The following is a 20,450-nucleotide window of genomic DNA, read 5'->3' on the forward strand; positions in this document are numbered from 1 at the left end:
ATTTGCTGAACCTTGGATTAGATGAAAACTTAAAGCTGGGGATTCTGTCTTAAGTACTCCTGATCCATTTGGCACTTGACAGAGCCCTGGAAGTATGAGCTTTCAGTGTAATTTCTGAATGGATGAAAAAAGGGGATTCCCAGACCAGGGTTCAGAAAGAATGAATCTGTCTACAATTTCCTCCAAGAAGCATTATGTAAATGTATCTCACTTACTTAAATAGATGTGTTATAAAAAAGCTGACTATAAGTTACATTTCCATAAATGCCTAAGCAGCTTTTTTTTTAATTCCTTCAATAATTCTCCTTGTAATCCAAGTCCCATATTTACCTTATAAATTCAATTTTTCTTAAAGCAGGGTATGGTTGTGTGTGTGCGTGTGTGTGTGTGTGTGTGTGTCTGCGTGTGTATTAGATATAAATCAAAGGTAAGTTACACATATATTGCTATCTTTTCTCTATTGTCTACTGAATGCAAACTGCTTTAAATTAATTACTTCATTTAATCCTTCTACACCTCTATGGGGACAGACCATCCCTATATCATATAAATCCAAACAAAAGTAGTTGTTTCTTTCTTAAATCTACCTAGGTTTAAATTCCGTCCTAGTGTATCATTTTCCTTGAAATATACTTATTTCTCTTGTTAAATGGTTTACATTTTTGTTTGGAAATTGAATGTGACATAGAGTTGTAATTTTGTAAATGTTAAAAATCTCACAACCACCATGTTCTCTTATCTTTCATGTGAAAACATTAGCAGCTTTTCACTGATGACTTCATTCAATAAATATTTACTGAGTGCCTATCATGTGCTAGGCACTATTCTACGAACTGGGACACAAAGGTTAAAAAGACAAAAATCCTGGGGCGCCTGGTTGGCTCAGTCAGTAGAGCATGTGACCCTTGATCTCAGGGTCATGAGTTCAAGCCCCACATTGGGGGGAGGCAGGGAAGGAGGGAAGGAAGGGAGGAGGGAAGGGGGGAAGGAGGGACGAGAGGGAGGGAGCGAGGGAAGGAGGGAGGGAGGAATCTCTTTAAATGGCAGAGAAAACAATTCATTCCTATTTTTTTTTAAAAGAAGACAAAAACCCCAGCCCTCATGGAGCTTGCCTTTATCATGATTATCAATTCAGAATAAGGCTTTTGCTTTTTATGGGGCAAAGCTACCACCTGTGGGATTATGACTGAACGCCTCTAAGTCAGAATCCTGACCAGGCGGAACTACACGGTAGCACCCTGGAGCCTCACTTGGCCTTGGATAGCCGGTACCCATTTTCACCACCATCCCCATCGGCGGGCCACGCACGCCCTGCACGCACCGCATGTGGTGGCATGCCCTACCGCATGTGCCTGGGGTCGGGTTTGGAGAGCATGTGCCTGGGGTCGGGTTTGGAGAGCACCTCGTCCCAGGAATCAGGGTGAGGCCTGCAAGGGTGCAGCCCCCTCACCTGCCACACAAAGTACCTTCCCAGGAAACCTTGATACTAAACCATTGGTAGAGGACCTGCTTCTGGGTCAGGGTTTCGTAGGTAGCAGAGCAACTCCCTTGCTGCGATCTATTGAAAGTCAGTCCTCGACACAAGGGTTTGTAAAAAATAATATGAAAAATAAAGAAATAATAATAATAATATTAATAATAAAGGCTTTTGCTTTTCTATTACCAATTATTCCCATAACCTTACACTTTTCCTATTGTCAACACAGCCTAAGTTATTTATCTTTTACTCTGCTACCTGCATGACAATAGTAGTTACAAAAAATAATTTGTTTTTTACCTTTATAATGATTCAGAAACAGCCAAAATTAAATTTACACTATTTAATCTCTAGATTAAAAAGAAGGAATTAAAGTAAAATTTGAGGGGGGGGAAAGAAAATTTGAGATCAATTCTAAAATTTTTACGTATTTCCAAATCTTCATTTTCAAATGGATGTTGGAATTAATTTTGAATGAATGAATTTTGAAGACAGATCATTTCTTTTTACTGCATTACAAATTATGCTAATTAATTACACAGAGAAATTCTATTATAAAAGTTCTAAATATCTTTTCCCAGAATATTCTTCAGAATCTGTGAAAAGGCAATATTTCACAATTTCACAACAGTTCAATTCCAACTGCATCTGCAACACCCTGATATCACTTCTGCTGATAATGAACTTACACCCAACTATAATAGACTTTCCCCCTCCTCTGCAACTCTACTATGACCAATACAGATTATTTTTCTAAATAATATCCTTAGAATTCTCCCATGGGTCAAGTTCTAAATTCCCTGGACATGTTACACTTTGTTTATGCTATCTCATTAAGTATTGTATTCTTTCATCTAATCACACTTATGCTAAACAGTATACTAATTGCCTTAAATTAATTACCTCATTTAATCCTTCTACAACTTTATAAGAGTAACACATTTTCCCTGATTTACATAAATGTTGTAGATATATAACAAAAAGCAAAGATCTCCAATTCATTTTAAAAGATTAGTACAATCTTCATATCAAAACCACACAGAGTACAAAAAAATACAGACTAATCTCATTTACAAACATATATGCAAAAAAAACATCAAATTGAATCCAATATCATATTGGAAAAGAAGTAGCTCAACTTCAGAAATCTATCAGTGCAATTCACTGCACTAAGTAAATTAACAGATTAAAGGTAAAAACTCATATGACTTATCTCAATAAACACTAAAAATGCATACAATAAAATTTGATGATGATAAAAATTCTTAGCAAACCAGGACTAGTAATTTTCTTAATTAGATAAAGGCTGTATGGTAAAACCTACGGCAAATATCATTCTTATCATTAAAACTGAGAACTGTCCCCACTGAAGTTAGAAACATGAAAAGATTACCCAATACCATATAATTCTACATTGTCTAGAAGTCTAATACCATAACACACACACAAGTACTAATTATAAGACTGAATGAAAATAAAAAATACTTTCAAATATTACTTACACAGTAAATTAAAAAAATCTACAGTCACACTATTAGAAAATGTAGTGAGTTAGTTAAGAAGAGGGTTCAGCAAGAGTGCTAGTACAATATCAACACGTACAAATGATTAGTGTCCTCATAATAGTGCAGGAAGCTACTTGCCAGGAGATAGTACTTGTGAATTCAAAGCAAGGAACCTCCTTTTGACTTCAATAGATATTAGGTGTTTCCATTTTAATTTCCAAGCAACGATTTCCAAGTTTATTACATGGCCTCCTTTCAGGGCCACATGCAAACAGGCAGTTAACTATAATACCAAAGCACCGGTTCTTCTTTAAAATTTTTAAAAAGACATGCCAGATCTCTATACTGAAAGCTACACAACACTGCTAAGAGAAATTAAAGAGAACGTAAATAAATGGAAGGATATACCAGGTTGACGGGTTGGAACACGCAGTACTGTTGCATGTAGATCAGATGCAAATCAAATCAAAATTCTAGCAGGCTTTTTCAGAGAAACTAAAAGGTAGATTCTCACATTTAGAGAGACAAGCAAACAATCTAGAACAGCCAAAACAACTTTAAAAAAACAACAACAAAGCTGGAAGGCTTATACTACCTGATTTCCAAACTTACAGTCCTAAAGAAGTCAAGACATTATGGTAAGGACAGACACACAGGTCAATGAAACAAGAAATACAACAACAGATATATGGTAAATTGATTTCCAACCCATGTGCCAAGACATGTAAATGGAAAAAGGATAGTTTTTTCTAATAAATGATACTGGAACTGATTTTCACTGGGAAAAAAATTAACATTGACCCTTAACTAACACATACACAAAAATTAACTCAAAATGTATCACAGCCCAATGTATAAAATTTCTAGAAAAAAAATTAAGAAAAAAATCCTGCAACCTTGAAGAAAACAAACATTTCTTAGAACACAAAAAGTATGAACTATGAAAGAAAAAATTTAAATGAAAACATCCCTACACAGACTTACACGCACACAAACGTACACAGCAACTTCACTTAAAATGGCCAAATACTAGAAACAGGCCAAATATCAATTATAGGTGATAAACGAAATATAGTGCATCCAAATACATACCCTCAACAAAAAGGAATTGTTACTAATTGATATACAGGTTTTTAGAATCATTATAAAATTATTATATCGAGAGAATAAAGTCAGACACAAAAGCGTACACACTGTATGATTCCATGTATACAAAATTCTAGCAAATGCAAAGTAATCTAATAATGACAAAAAGTAAACTACTGGTTGACTAGCGCTGGTGGCAGAAAAGGGATGGGCTATAAAAGGACAGGAGAAAACCTTCAGAACAACAGAACGTTCTGTGTCTTGATTATGGCAGTGCTTTCATGGAGGTATATGCCTGTCAAAACTCAATGAACTACATGCTACACATAAATTGTAACTCAATTAAGTTGACAAAAAATAAAGTAATAATGTTATAAGCCATGTGGGGGAAAGTACATGTCTCCTTCTGGCACAGTGACTTGGTTTAGTTTGTCTAATAATGAAGCAATGAATAACAAAAGCCCTATTCTTCGAAGCAATAATTTCCCTATGGGGGGGTGGGGGGGGCGCAGAGACTTAAAAATTCCAATTTTTAACACCTAAAGTGTTTTTCCCATTATAAGTATTAGTTGGACACTAATACTTAACAAGTATTAAACAGAGTATTAAAGATCCTACCTAACTTTGAAAGAAGCTAGATATTTTAATAACCTTTCATTTGAATGTTACATATGGAAGTTTTAGAAACAATTTGGGGGGATGCCTGGGTGGCTCAGTCGGTTAAGAGTCTGCCTTTGGGGGCGCCTGGGTGGCACAGCGGTTAAGCGCCTGCCTTCGGCTCAGGGCGTGATCCCGGCGTTATGGGATCGAGCCCCACATCAGGCTCTTCCACTGTGAGCCTGCTTCTTCCTCTCCCACTCCTCCTGCTTGTGTTCCCTCTCTCGCTGGCTGTCTCTATCTCTGTCGAATAAATAAATAAAATCTTTAAAAAAAAAAAAAAAAAAGAGTCTGCCTTTGGCTCAGGTCATGGACTGAGGGTTCTGAGATCAACCCCGGCATCAGGCTCCCTGCTCAGTGGGAAGTCTGCTTCTCCCTCTCCCTCTGACCCCCCTCGCTGCTTGCACTTCTCTCCGTCTCTCTCCTTCTCTCTCTGTGTCTCTGTCTCAAATAAATAAAATCTTAAAAAAAAATTTGGAAAATAACAAAATGAAAGAATCTCAACACAAACCTCCAAGAAAAATATGAACACTGTACTAGGTTACAGACAGTAGCTCTGAAACACAATAGAAAACTTTTACATATGTAAAACTTTGGGTTAAATAGCTTCCTTTCCATAAGAAGAAAAATAACAACAGCAAAGGCAAAAGCCAGGCACAATTAGTAACTACCTTGCATTCAACTCAATTAATTAATTGAGGCACAATTAGTAACTACCTTGCACTAACTCAATTAATTATCACAAAACCCAAGAACTGATTCTAGTATTACCCCCATTTTATAAATATGGAAACTGAGATCACAAAGGTAGTAATACAATGAACCAGAATTTGAACCTGGGCAGTCTGGCTCCACAGTCTTATGTAATATGGCCTTTTACAAGGTAAAAGCTTTCTTTCCTTCCAATGTTATGATTTCTTGACAACATTCATGTGCATGCACACACACACGCACCCCCAAAAGAGTAGGCTTTGCCCAAGTATATCAAGAATTATTTGTTAATACAGGTTTCATTTAAAAAATATATTAGCTTAAATTATAGGGGTCCAGAAGTGGGAATGAGAAGAGAGATAGGGGCAGAAAACTTATTTGAATAAATAATAGCTAAAAACTTCCCTAACCTGGGGAAGGAAACATGCATCCAGGTTGAGGAAGCACAAAGGCTTCCAAATAAGATGAGCCCAAGGAGGTCCATATGAGGACATACAATAATTAAAATGTCAAAGATTAAAGAAAGAATTTTAAAAGCAGCAATAGAGAAGCAAAAGTTTTGTACAAGGGAAACCCCATAATGCTATCAGCTGAGTTTTCAGCAGAAACTTTCCAGGTCAGAAGACAGTGGCATAGGGGCGCCTGGGTGGCACAGCGGTTAAGCGTCTGCCTTCAGCTCAGGGCGTGATCCCGGCGTTATGGGATCGAGCCCCACATCAGGCTCTTCCGCTATGAGCCTCCTTCTTCCTCTCCCACTCCCCCTGCTTGTGTTCCCTCTCTCGCTGGCTGTCTCTATCTCTGTCAAATAAATAATAAATAAAATCTTTAAAAAAAAAAAAAAAAAGAAGACAGTGGCATGATATATTTAAAGAGCTAAAAGGAAAAACACCTACAACCAAGAATACTCTACACAGCAAGGTTATCTTGCAGAACTGAAAGAGAGAGAAAGAGTTTCCCAGACAAACAAGAATTAAAGGAGTTCATCCACCACTAAACAGGCCCTACAAGAAAAAGAAGTTCTCTTAGAATGTGTTCAAATATAACTGACCATCAACTTAATATGGACTGCTATATACTTAGCATGCCATATATGAATCTCATGGCAACCACAAACCCAAAACCTGTAACAGATAAAAAATAACAAGAAAGAAAGCCAAGCATAACATAGAAAGTCATCAATCATAAAAGAGGGAAAAAAAAAAAGGAACAAAGAGAACTACAAAACAACCAGAAAACAATGAACAAAATGACAGTAAGTACATACCTATCAATAATTACTTTAAAAAATATATTAGCATCTACTGTGCATCAGGGTTATTCTAGAAGGCACTTTATATCAACATTTCACTACATACTTACGACCCCAAGAATATTATTTTCATTTAACATATGAGAAAACTAAGACTTAAAATTTGCTTAATTTATGCAAGGCATGGAGTTATAAAGTTCAAAGACCAAACTATAAATACCATCTGTCTTCCTCAAAAGCAATATACTCTTAACCACATGATGCTGCCTCTCTTTTTAGCTTATTTAGAGCTGCTATGCTCAGTTTCACAATAACTTCCAAAACTCTCATTTTGCCTAATTTTTCACCTAACTTGAAGTGTTAATATTGTTTAACATTAATGTTGGTTAATTTCCAAATATGTCACTTAACCTAAGACTTAAATATTAATTTTTAGATATAGAAGACTCAGACCTGTTATTCTGCATTGCTATTTAAGCTTATGTAATACATTCATCAAAAAAATCAGGGGCGCCTGGGTGGCGCAGTCGTTAAGCGTCTGCCTTCGGCTCAGGGAGTGATCCCAGAATCCCGGGATCGAGCCCCACGTCAGGCTCCTCTCCTGGGAGCCTGCTTCTTCCTCTCCCACTCCCCCTGCTTGTGTTCCCTCTCTCGCTGGCTGTCTCTCTCTGTCAAATAAATAAATAAAATCTTTAAAAAAAAAAAAATCAGTTATCCATCGACAGATGAATGGATAAAGAAGATGTGGTATTTATATGCAACTGAATATTACTCAGCCATCAAAAAAATGAAATCTTACCATTTGCAACGATGTGGATGGAACTAAAGGGTACTATGCTAAGCAAAATAAGTCAACCAGAGAAACACAATTATCATATGATTTCACTCATATGTAGAATTTAAGAAACAAAACAGAGGATCATAGGGGAAGAGAGGAAGAAATAAGACAAAATCCGAGAAGGAGGCAATCCATAAGAAACTCTTAATCATAGGAAACAAACTGAGGGTTGCTGGAGGGGAGAGAGGTGATGGGCATTAAGGAGGGCATGTGATGTAATAAGCACTGGGTGTTAAATGCAACTGATGAATCACTATATGTTAATTAAATGAATTTAAATAAAAAATAAACTTTTATAATCAGTTATAAGAACACACATATCATTAAATCTTAAATAGCTCCAAAATATAAATACATTCATATTTTACTAGTCACATATCATATTCTATCAATTTTAATGTCATGGTTTTTCATTAATCACAAATTACTCATGTTCTTATTTCCACTAATCACATGCCCAACATGAAATTTCAGTATTTTTCTCAAAATGATTCTTAGGAAGGCTGACACCTTCCTCCAACTACGTTTGTATTCTTGCTTCTCTTAAAACCCACACAACATGGGGTGCCTGGGTGCCTCAGTTGTTTAAGCATCTGACTTCAGCTCAGGTCATGATCTCAGGGTCCTGGGATCGAGCCCCACAACAAGCTCCCCGCTCAGTGGGGAGCCTGCTTCTCCCTCTCCCTCTGCCCCTCCCGCATACTTGGGCGCATGCACGCTCTCTCAAATACATGAATAAATAATCTTAAAAAAAAAATCCACACAACGTATCGAAAGCATAAACTTTAGATCTTGATGCATTTAACATATCCAATAAAAAAAGACCCTATTTGTAATTCTGACAAAACTACTAGAATAAAAAGGTTCAAGGTTAAAATAAGAGAAACATGCTAGCAGGAAGGCAGTATCTCAGCAGTGGGCTCCTGGTACAGGTCTCCACATTCTCCCAAAGCACAGAGAATGTATGTGAAGGAGCCTGAAGGGAGGAAGGGAGCACAAGAAACAGGGAAGTTTAGTCATATCTCCTCAGGGGAAAAAACAGACTCCTCTCAAACAAGATGCTCAGATAGCAAGAAATTATTTCCTCCAATATTTACCACAAGAAAAAGAAACAAATGGAGAAAAAGAACTTAAAACAGTGAAATACTGCTTCTTCTTTTTGCCTTGAAATTCACTATTTACTATAAACTTCACTGCACTAAGACTTGCCCACGTCCTGTTGACAATATCTGATATATTCACCTTGAAAAAAAAACAATTCATTGTCCTTACACAATCAACAACTCTACTTCTTAGAGTTCGATTTTCCTAAGTTACTAATAGGATGGCAAAGCATAGGTTTTTAAATGGATCCCTAAATTTTGGGTTATTATTCACTTGTTATAGATAAGGAGACTGAGGCTTAGTAATATCAAAACAAAACAAAACAATCTTAATTCTAGAACAGAGTTATTTATTGTCATTATAACTCCTGGATTCCAACCTAACACATTTTCTCTTTCTCTATCATTCACACACTTACATATGCATGTGGCCTAATTTCTTTCTTGCATCAACTAGAAAGCAAATAAACCATCAGGAATTTTATAGCCAGTTAAACTGGCCATGTGATTTTGCTAATGCTGTACAGAATCTTTGCAAATGCACAAAGGTTTGAAATTAAGAGGTTTATCAAGTCAACTAAAAATGAATTAACAACTACTGAACACTGTATGCCAGCATCATGGTAGATACTTAATACACATTATTTCTCTTAATACTCAAAATAAACCTATGGGGTAATTATTATTAATTTCATAGTACAGATGGGGAAACAAGATAAAAAAGGTTAAGAAATTCTGTCCAACATTCCACACCAAGGAAATTGTAAGGGCATACTGAACATATTTTTGTGATCTTTCTGATCCCAAGCTGCCTCAAAGAAGTCCCTAAATTGAATAGTAAAATTACTACTTCTTTAATAATAAAAGGTATCTTTCTTTGCTCTTTGACAAAAAAGTCTTTTTTTTGCTTTCAATTAAATCTCTTTTTTAAAATTTCATTGTAATTATCAATTTTAGTTTTAAAAATAAACAAATGTATATTTTGGATTACATGGGACAGAGGCCTATGATTTTCAAAGCTCTTCAGAATACCATGTAGATTTATAGTAACCCTAAGCAGCATGTAAAAAACTTAACCATGCCTTTGTCCGACTTATAAGAGGCTTGAGATGCTCCCTTCAATTACAGATTCATCAGTTAAAATTTCCTCTACTATTCTAGTGCACATTTCCATTCAGAGTTGGCTTTTCTATGACACGACAGATCAAGCTAGCATGCCTCTTGCCCCTCCTCAGTCTAATCTCATTTTATTTTTTAATCTCATTTTAATTTGACAAAAAAATAATGTCCTCCTCTGTCTAGTCCACTATCCAGAACAGAACTATAACAAGAGTCCTATGGGTAGTTTCCAATTTTTGAGTAGCCACAGTAAAAAAGAAATAGGTAAAATTAATTTTTTAAATGTGCTATTTACTTCAAAACATTCAACATGTAATCAACATTAGAAATTATTGATATATTACACATTCTACTATTTGTGAATTCTGTGAATTCTGGTGTGTATTTTACACTTACAGCACATTCCACCTCGGACCAGCCATATTTCTATTGCTCAGTAGCCATGTGTGTAATGGAAAGCATAGGTCTAGACCAAGAGTCAGCAAACTTCTTCAGTAAAAGGCCTGATGATAAATATTTTAAGCTTTACAAACCACATATAGTCTGTCACGTGTTCTTTTTCAACCATTCTTTAAAAATATAAAAACAGATTACACAGCAATGTGATCATACTTAAATGCTACTAAACTATACATTTAAAAATGTTAAAATGGTGAATTTTTAAAATACCAAATCACCATGTTGTGAACCTGAAATATACTACTGTATGTCAATTATAATTCACTAATAGATAATAAAAATCCAAAGACGTTTGCACTGGGAGACAAAAATAGAATAAGTGAATTTTATGTTTTATATGAATTTTTATGAATTATATGTTTTATATATTAGACTACAGTAAAAAATTTACATATATAAATGCCATTCTTAGCTCACGACCCCTACAAAAACAAGCCACTGGCCAGTTTTGGACTACAAGGACAGTCCAGCCCCTGCTCTAGACAAATCCAACAGAGCCACCTAACAAGAAAGATAACCTGTGTGAGCTGAGGCATAAAAACACGTATTTTTGTGTGTGTGCACACACATATAGTCCATGTAATAATATTATTGCAAATTATCCAGAATTAAGGCTAGTCTTCTAAGGATTATAAACAAAGTACAAAATACAGTAGAAACAGGAAAAATATCTAATATATACTACTATAAGTAGATTTTGAAATTACAGACACACACAAGCAGGTACCCCATGCTAGAAAAGACTATCATACATATTTTTTATACACATGAAATAAGAGGAACCCGGAACAGGTGGCTAGTCAGTTAAGCGTCTGCCTTCAGTTCAGGTCATGATCCTGGAGTCCTGGGATGGCTAGTCAGTTAAGCGTATGCCTTCAATTCAGGTCATGATCCTGGAGTCCTGGGATCAAGTCCCCCCATCGGGTTCAGGTCATGATCCTGGAGTCCTGGGATGGCTAGTCAGTTAAGCGTCTGCCTTCAGTTCAGGTCATGATCCTGGAGTCCTGGGATCAAGTCCCCCCATCGGGCTCCTTGCTCGGCAGGGAGCCTCCTTCTCCCTCTGCCTGCCGTTCCCTCTGTGCTCACTCTCTCTCTCCCTGACAAATAAATAAATAAAATCTTAAAAAAAAAAAAAAGAAAGAAAAAGAAATAAGAGGAACCCATATATTTATTTGCTCCTCTACCTACATGGGCCACTAATATGTTTAATACTGGAAAACGGACATTTCATTTACAGTACTCCACAATTTAAAAACCATTTCTATACATATTTTCTCATTTAGACTTCAAATAAACCCTATGAAGTAGAAAACACAGCTATCTAACAAAAGATGGCACAGGTGCGCCTGGGTGGCTCGGTTAAGCTTCCAACTCGGTTTCAGCTCAGGTCATGATCTCATGGTCGTGGGACTAAGCCCCATGTCAGGGTCCATGCTCAGGGGGAGTGTGCTTGAAATTCTCTCTCTCCCTCTGCCCTTTCCCCTGCTCGAACATTCTCTCTCTCTCAATAAAAAAATCTTCAAAAAAAAAAAAAAAAAAGATGGCATATATTACTACCAACTATGCACCTTATTCAAGCCAGTAAAGGATACAGACAGATCCAAAACTAAGTCTTCAACTTCTATCTCCGTGCTCTTTCTACTTTTCGGTAGTTTTTCTAATATGACTTTCTTCCCTTCTCAATCCATTCAATGAACCAAAAGATCATGAAATATCTTTAGAGGAAAAGTATAAAAAATGAAAATTTCAATCTACAAAGCTACAGATCTCTCAAGAGCATAAAACACTGCCAACACTATTCATTTGCTCATTCAAATCGTTCACTATCTACTACGATAAGGACTTGCCGATTACCATTGATACAAAGGTGCAAGAAGACAGACTTGCTCCCTGATCTTGTGAAGCTGACAATACAGTAGGCGATACAGAAGCAAAATAATTAGAAGGAAAAAAGTAACTTCTGATAATGAAAAGTGCTATGACAGAAATAGTGTGCTGTGATACAAGGAGACATCTCATTTCTAAAAGTATGATTTTACTGAAATCTAAGACATACAATTATTAAATCTTCTATTAAAAAAATGATATCACTTGTCTCTGGGACAACAGTGGCATAGTGTTTAATCAATATAACTATATAACTATATAACTAATATATAACTATATACAAATACACCTATATAACTAATACAAATTTCTCACTGTCCTATTTTTAAGAAATCCTGTATTTCTATCTATATAATTTGGCTTTACACTTAGGAAATAGTCCCTATTCTACAATGTTTTAGAATCTGCAAGAGATTCCTGTCAAAACTGCCACTGCTGCCCCAGGTCTTGGCCAGCCAAATCAAAATTCTTAGGCAATACCTCTTATTGCTAGCTCTATCCAGGTCTCATATTACACTCAATTTCAGAGATGCTTTGATCTAAATACTGTTGCTAGATACAATAAATAGTGAGCCAGTAACTACGGAATAAGTATAATAAAAAGAGGTCCCATACTCTATCACAACAGGGCTTTAAGTAAAATGGAACGGGGTGCCTGGCTGGCTCAGTCATTAAGCAGAAGACATTTTTTTTTTTTAAGATTTATTTATTTCAGAAACAGAGAGAGAGAGCATGAGTGGAGGAGTAAATGGAGAGGGAGACTCTCGAGCACAGAGCCAGAAAAGGTCACAATCTCAGCCAAAACCAAGGGTCAGACACTTAAACCAACTGTGCCATCTAGGCGCCCTCAGCATACGACTCTTAATCTCAAGGTCATGAGTTCAAGCCCCATGTTGGGTGTGGAGACCAGTTAAAAAAATAAAAATAATAGGGGCGCCTGGGTGGCTCAGTAGGTAGCATCTGCCTTTCGGCTCAGGTCATGATCCCAAGGTCTGGGGATCAAGCCCCATGTCAGGCTAACAGCTCAATGGGGAGTCTGCTTCTCCCTCTCTTCCCCCCACCCCCGGCTCATGCTCTCATACTAATAAATAAATATAATCTTTTAAAAGTAAATAAATAGATTAAGAAGGGCACGTGATATAATGAACACTGGTTATTATATAAGACTGATGAATCACAGACCTATACCTCTGAAATCAATACTACATTATATGTTAATTAAAAATAATTTTTAAAAATATTAATTAATTAATAAGTAAATAAATAAAATAGCATCTAGAGTTCATGGCTGTTAGTCTGCTATTCTAATTCCATGGGCTCCTAGGCCATTCTACAGCTCCCTGAGGTTCTTTTCACCCTATAAATCACAGAAAGTCCCTCTCCCATGCTATTGGCCTTAAATCCTACTGTGCAAAGGAAAGATTTTGCACTGGTCCAGAAAATAACTCACAGAAATGTTTTTCTCACAGAATAAAGTACCCTAAGACAGAGTTCGTATTCAAATAAATACTTAAAGGGTCTCCTTTTCTTTGTGAAGCATGGTTCCATGAGAAATGAGGTACTTCCATTATCAATTGAAACATCTTAGCTCAAATTACTGTAGCTAATCATTTAGAGGTCTGACAGTATTGAGAAGACACGGGGAAAGGGGTTTACAAATACAGAGAAGGGAAAACAAAAGTAGGATGGTAGAATACAAATGACAAATTTTACAGACTTTGTTATTTTGCCCAAGGATTGCCATGATCACAGCCTGGATACTATGGAGATAGAAAGTAAAAAATAGGGGCGCCTGGGTGGCACAATCGTTAAGCGTCTGCCTTCGGCTCAGGGCATGATCCTGGCGTTCTGGAAACGAGCCCCGCATCAGGCTCCTCCGCTGGGAGCCTGCTTCTTCCTCTCACACTCCCCCTGCTGTGTTCCCTCTCTCACTGGCTGTCTCTCTGTCAAATAAATAAATAAAATCTTTAAAAAAAAAAAAAAAAAAAAGAAAGAAAGTAAAAAATATCCAGAATATGAAACTCATCAGATCAAAACTATGCCTCACTCCCAAATCCCCAGGCCATTTATAATGTAAGTCTGGAGACGCTCCTCACCTTCTCACTCCTTCTCCACTCAGAGGTAGGTAATAAACCTAAGACACTGTAACAATATTAAATATCTATTAATAAACTTTAAGACATTGTTACACAGCTATTATATATCAAGGCACCCGGGTGGCTCAGTCAGTTAAGTGTTCAACTCTTGATCTCAGCTCAGGTCTTGATCTCAGGGTCATGAGTTCAAGCCCTGCACTGGACTCCACACTGGGCATGGAGCCTACTTTAAAAAAAAACCACAAACACAAACACATACACACATACACACCAACAACTTAACTTCCGCTAATCCTTACTACCAATTTAATAGATTCTAAACTTGTTCTAATCTAAAAAATTAAATATAATTTTAACATTCTGAAAATAAGCAATGATGTTTTTATTTATCCTTCAAAAATATACATTCCTAGGGAGGAGGGCATGGAAAGGACACATTATCCAAATTGTCTATATCTGAATCTTTAACTGTATCCATCCTTACAGATTCATCCTTGTAGAATGAATACTCCTAGAAGCACACAAGGCAAATTTTATCATTTTATGTCTCTATACCATACTCTATATAATTTTAGCAAGTATTAATATTAATTTCTTAGATTAGTTCATTTTTAAATTCAAAATAACATGCAAAAATAAACATATATAAAACACATTTGTTATTTAACTATTTGCACTCACTATACAAAGCGTTACTATAACTGCCTTTTTTTTTTTTTTTTTTTAAAGTAGGTTCCACACCCAGTGTGGAGCCCAATGCAGGGCTTAAACTCACAACCCTGATATCAAGACTGAGCTGAAATCAAGAGTCAGATGCTCAACTGACTGAGCTGATATACTGGAGCCCAGGTGCCCAATATAACTGCTTTATAACCAAAAGAATAAAGTCAAAACCACAATGATGGTAATGGTTACTTCCAGGTGATAAAATCATTCTTTAATTTTATTTTCTTCTTTTATGTTATTTTCCGAACTTTGTTTCATGAACCTGTGTTACCTATAAAAATCCCCCCAAAAAAGCTAGAAAATGCTAAGTTGAAAGGAAAGATCATTTACAACAAAGACAGACAAATGAAAGAAAATATTTTGATATATTCCCTATTAAAAAAATAAAATGTAATTACTAAAAAGCATATCATATTGAAATAGTATCATTATATTCACCTAATATTAAAATCAAGTTCTACCTGCCCCACTCCATATCTTTTAAGGTCACCACAAGCAAAATGCAGATGAAGATAACATGATACAAAAGGTGTAACCGCCACTTTGACATTCAAAAACTCCTCACAAAAATTAAGTGCAACCTATATCATCTTCAAAATAACATTTAAAAACTAAAATGTGGAAACAGCATCTCAAAGAAATATCTGCAGTCCCATTTTTATTGCAGCATTTTTCACAATAGCCAAGATACGGAAACAACCTAAAGGACTATCAACAGATGAATAAAGAAGATGTGCTAAATAAGTACAATGGAATATTACTCAATCATGAGAAAGAAGGAAATTCTGCCACTTACAATAACACAGATGGACCTTGAGGACATTATGCTAAGTGAAATCAGTCAGAGGAAGACAAATACAATACAATATCACTTACAAATGGAATCCAAAAAAAAAAAACCAAACTGATAGAAACAGGGACTAGAATGGCAGTCAACAGGCGCTGAGAAGGTAGAGGAAATGGGGAGAAATTGGTCAAAGGGTACAAACTTCCAGTTACAAGACAAATAAGTTCTAGAGGTCTAATTTACATCATAGTGATTATGGTAAATAATACCATACTATATACTTGAAAGTTGTTAAGACAACAGATCTTAAATATTCTCACACAAAAAAGAAATGGTCATTATGTGAAATGATGGTGGTGTTAGCGAACAGTAATCATCTTGCAATATGTAAATGTATCAAATCAACACGTTGTAATCCTTAAACTTCCACAGTGTTATATGTCAATTATATCTCAATAAAGCTGGGAAAATAACTAACTATATAAATGCTATCTTAATTATTCTGAAACACCTTCGTTATTATGAAAAAATTAATAGGAAAAAGCTAATACTAATATCTGTTAAAATAATTACTTCAACTATTAGAACATTTGCTAAATAAAAACTACATATAACAAAGCTATAAAAATATGATTACAAAAGAGAAAGAAGTTAAATGTTGCAGAAGCATAAAATTTATACTAATACATATTTTAAAGTGTAGGAATAGGAAACTTGAAGTTAAGCTTTGTTGTAAGAACATAACACCCTTATGAGTGTATAAAATTACAAAAAGTATTAGCAAAGATTAAGAGAAAAACTATTCAAAGGAACAAAATATAGAACAAAATATTCAAAGGAACAAAATATCAGGGAGACTTGGTAATTTTTAGATTAGAAACTGACAACACATCTGTTAGTTTCAGAAGTGCTCAACAACCACTAAACACAAGGTGGTGGGCAGCAGACGCACCAAAAAGCACAATATTATCAAGAGAAAACACTTTTTTTTTTTTAAGAGAAAACACTTTCAAACTTAAATTTGGTATAGACTAACGTCAAACTAACAGAACTGGGGGGGGGGGGGCACCCAGCTGGCTCAGTAGGTGGAGCATGCAACTCTTGATCTCAGGATTCTGAGATGGAGCCCCACATTGGTTGCAGCAATTACCGAAAACTAAAATCTTTAAAAAAACAAAAAGAAAAAAAAAAGAACTCTGAAACCAAAAATTTAGCAGAATGAGAGAAAATGAATTACATAACTAAGAATACTAGCAAAACAAAAATTATATGATATTTGAAACATGATTATTTTGCTGTTCAAGTCAGAAAATCACACTCCCAAGAGTACAAACCTTATCTAACAACAGAGCAGTATTCTTCAAGCATTAGTTATTTGTATAACTTTATTTAGAAGTCTAACTTACCGAGTACCATCTGCTTTCCAGCTTACTTTATATGGCTTCTGCTCCAAAAGTTTAATATTTTGCTTGTCCATGGAAACAGGCTGTGCTCCAGGGAATCCAGACCTTAAAGAAGAACATTTTATTACTATTATGGCTGGCACCCATCCAAAGCAATACGTCTTAAACCAATCTTACATCAGTCACACATTTATCACAACATTCTCCCTATCATGAGATTAATGCCACCTGGAATATCAGCATTCCCAAGGATACTAACAAAACATTATCTTCTAGACATTTCAGACTCCAGTTAACAAGATTCTAATTGCCACTATATACTGTAACTATTGGGCTTTTGAAATATTAATATTCGTGACCTAATAGTAAAGTAGGTATGTTTACAAATCTTCTACTTCAGGAAGAAGTTTAAATCTTGCTTGCCTTAATTATCTTACATTATTCTAGACCCCATATTCCTCCATCATGACTCTACCAACTTGGCATAACTCCACAAGGTTGGCAAATTTCTGCTCAAAAGATACCCAGAAGTGACAAAACACGAGAAATACAGGTGGAGATTAAAGTACACTGGCAAGGGCTTAGCACAACACTAAAATCAATATTACTTCATCATCATTTTCATCTTTTAGTTAAAATTATTTCTGGCTAACATTTGTACGTCCCAGTCAAAAAGTTCTTTATATTAGGAATTTTTAACAATTATCAATCCTGTTTCATTTGTTCTAGCTGTACGATTTTCTGCCACGGATGGCAATGACCAACAGAAATGACCACAGACAAAGACCTGACAGCAGAAGATTAGAGCGGTGAACTCTCCTGAATTCCCTCCCATGAAATGTCTGATAAATAGTTTCAAGTCATGGTAGGGGGCAAAATATAATTAAAGCTGATTCTCCTAGGTTTCAGAAAACTAGATGACAAAAAAACTGGAAAATGAGGTACATTCAAGTCTTCAAGTCCCACTTCTTCTCCCTTAGTAAAACGATATGGGCAACCAAACATTAATCAGCAACAGAATCAAACACACACAAAAAATACTAGATAGTGACAAAAATAACTTTCTATTCCATTAGGAAGACATGTTTGAGTCATCTAATTTTGACTCAACTGTCTAGTAGTCTAATTTTTTTGTTTTTGTTTTTTTCCTCAATTGTTGGTCTTGAGAAAAACCTGATAAACTCTTGCTTGATATCTTCGTAAGCATTCTAGGTAAATATTCAATCTTCAAGGAACAAAGAAGCTAAGTCAATGTTTGCTTTAATGTTAAAAGTTGCAGAGTACAAGTATGTTTTATTTAAAACTTGAAAATGTTTATTACCCTTCCCAGCCACAGAACTGATGACACTTCTGCTGTACCTCTCCTAACTTTGGTTGAGTTGTTACTTGAGTCACACCTTTAACAGTTACACCTTCCAGGAAAATAGCACCCTTAAGATAAAAGGAAAAGAAAAATATTTTGTTAGTGTTCAAAATCTATTTACAAAGACCAGACTGAGAGATATATTTGCTTATTCTCACAAGTCTGCAAATATATGAAACAGGAATGGTCTGCTCCAGAAAGTTCTATAAACTCCCTCTGGGACTGTACACTTGCTTTCCTTAATCCATCATATACTTTTCAATGTCTATATCATATTGTCAAAGCACTCCATGGACACTACTTATTAATGTCAGCAATAATAACTTGCCTACCATTTACTCAGAGCTAGGCAGAGGATCTGACATTCTGCAAACATTTTCTCTAATCCTTGTAACAACTCTAAAACGTAGATTATATTTATTTTACAAATAAGTATATGAGACTGAATGTAATTTATTCAGGCGATAAAAATGGAATCTGAACCCAGGTCTACACTATACCATTCACTAATGATTCTAACTGGGGACAAAGAGAGGAGCTATACCACTGATAGAGTATGGATTTTAAAGGGATAAACCCACAAAATAGATACTTTCATAAACTAGAATAAGAGTATATCAGTAGACAAAACGGCTAAATTATAGTCATTAGATGTAACAAACACTATTACTCATCACTGAATTTTTAATCTAAATTTTTTAACTCAGAACTACATAAAGTGTTTTACTATATTTCATAGCAAGCCTATTCTTAAAATATCCCAGAGAAGTGAAGCAGATGGAGAATTTATATATCAAATAAATAAAGAACACTCCTGGAAATTTTAAAGACTAAAAATACAGTCTAGATTCATGCTACAATTACTTTCAGATCCATAAAAGGGCTGGCATCGGTCTCAAGAAAAATCCATAAAACAACTCTAGCTGTTAATGTAATTAAGGAATAAAAAATATGGTCTACAAGCTGCAATGATGAACCTTCTGGCAAAGATTTGGCAACTCGAGCCACTTGGGAAGGAAAAAAAAGAACACAGTATTTAGTCCACATACGTCCCTGTCAAATCTAGAAGAGTCCTGAGTCAATCCAGCAGACACTAGCTCTACTTTTTCCCCTAATTCTGAATTACTTTTTATAGTTATATGTCGTCAACTCTGTTTTCCTTAAAGAAGCATACTTTAAAGACTTTGTGAGCCAAAGGATTAAGGAGTACCATTTCTTTCATGTTACACCATCACCTCTTTTTACCAACCACTGAAATTTCTGCTTTAGAACCATCCAACCATTAAATATAATAACTAAAGAAAGAGAAAAGGAACCAGGTTCACAAGATATTTTTAGTATATTTAGTAACTGAGTTACTCAGATAACTGCAACAGCCTTATAAAGTTATATCCTGTATATACTAATTAAAAAGAGAAAGTGTTCAGAGAGTTCAATATTCAGCATCTTTATTCTGAAGGTATTAATAGAATAGGATTTTTTTTTTTTAAGTTTTACATGAAGAAGGTTCACTCATGAGCATGTATTTCCTGAGGGAAGTTAAGAAATCAAAGATAATTTCTGAAAAGCAAAGGCAACTAGCATAAATTATTCCTAAAAACATAAACACTACTTCTTTTTTAACAAGTAATGAAAAGGACTAAAACATTGGAATATGATCAACATTCAACCAAGTGCTTTCCCACAATATTACTACAGAAATATTTTAATAATTCTATGCAGCTGAACAAACTAAATATTTTTTAATTTAACAGAATAAATATTGAGCCTCAGTACATATTTAACAACTATTAAGTGTGTTTATAAAAGATAACTCCAACCATCTAGCAAATGCCTCTCATCTATTTAGATTTCTTCTTCCTTCATCTTTCCTACAACGCATCCATTTCTTTCTTACTTGATCTTCCCCTACTTTCTTCTGCAGTAATTATTATTAAGTAGAAAATGGTAGAAATAAGCCCATTAAAAACAGTAAGCATGATAC

At 35.3% G+C, this 20,450-nt stretch overlaps 1 protein-coding gene across 2 annotated transcripts in view; it reads right to left on the reverse strand.

Annotated features, from left to right (window-relative positions):
- Window positions 1-20,450, reverse strand: part of RNGTT (RNA guanylyltransferase and 5'-phosphatase) — a 308,710-nt gene that overhangs the window by 253,412 nt on the left and 34,848 nt on the right. For both annotated transcript variants that reach the window (XM_087865314.1, XM_045807080.2), the window contains exons 7-8: window positions 18,425-18,534; window positions 17,107-17,208 (exon numbers count right to left, since the gene is read on the reverse strand). In XM_087865314.1, the coding sequence (XP_087721440.1) occupies window positions 17,107-17,208; window positions 18,425-18,534 (212 nt within the window). The remainder of the gene's footprint in view (window positions 1-17,106; window positions 17,209-18,424; window positions 18,535-20,450) is intronic.

Source organism: Ursus americanus, chromosome 11 (genome assembly GCF_024610735.1).
Source record: "Ursus americanus isolate L20-20 chromosome 11, mUrsAme1.1.p, whole genome shotgun sequence".
NCBI lineage: Eukaryota > Metazoa > Chordata > Mammalia > Carnivora > Ursidae > Ursus > Ursus americanus.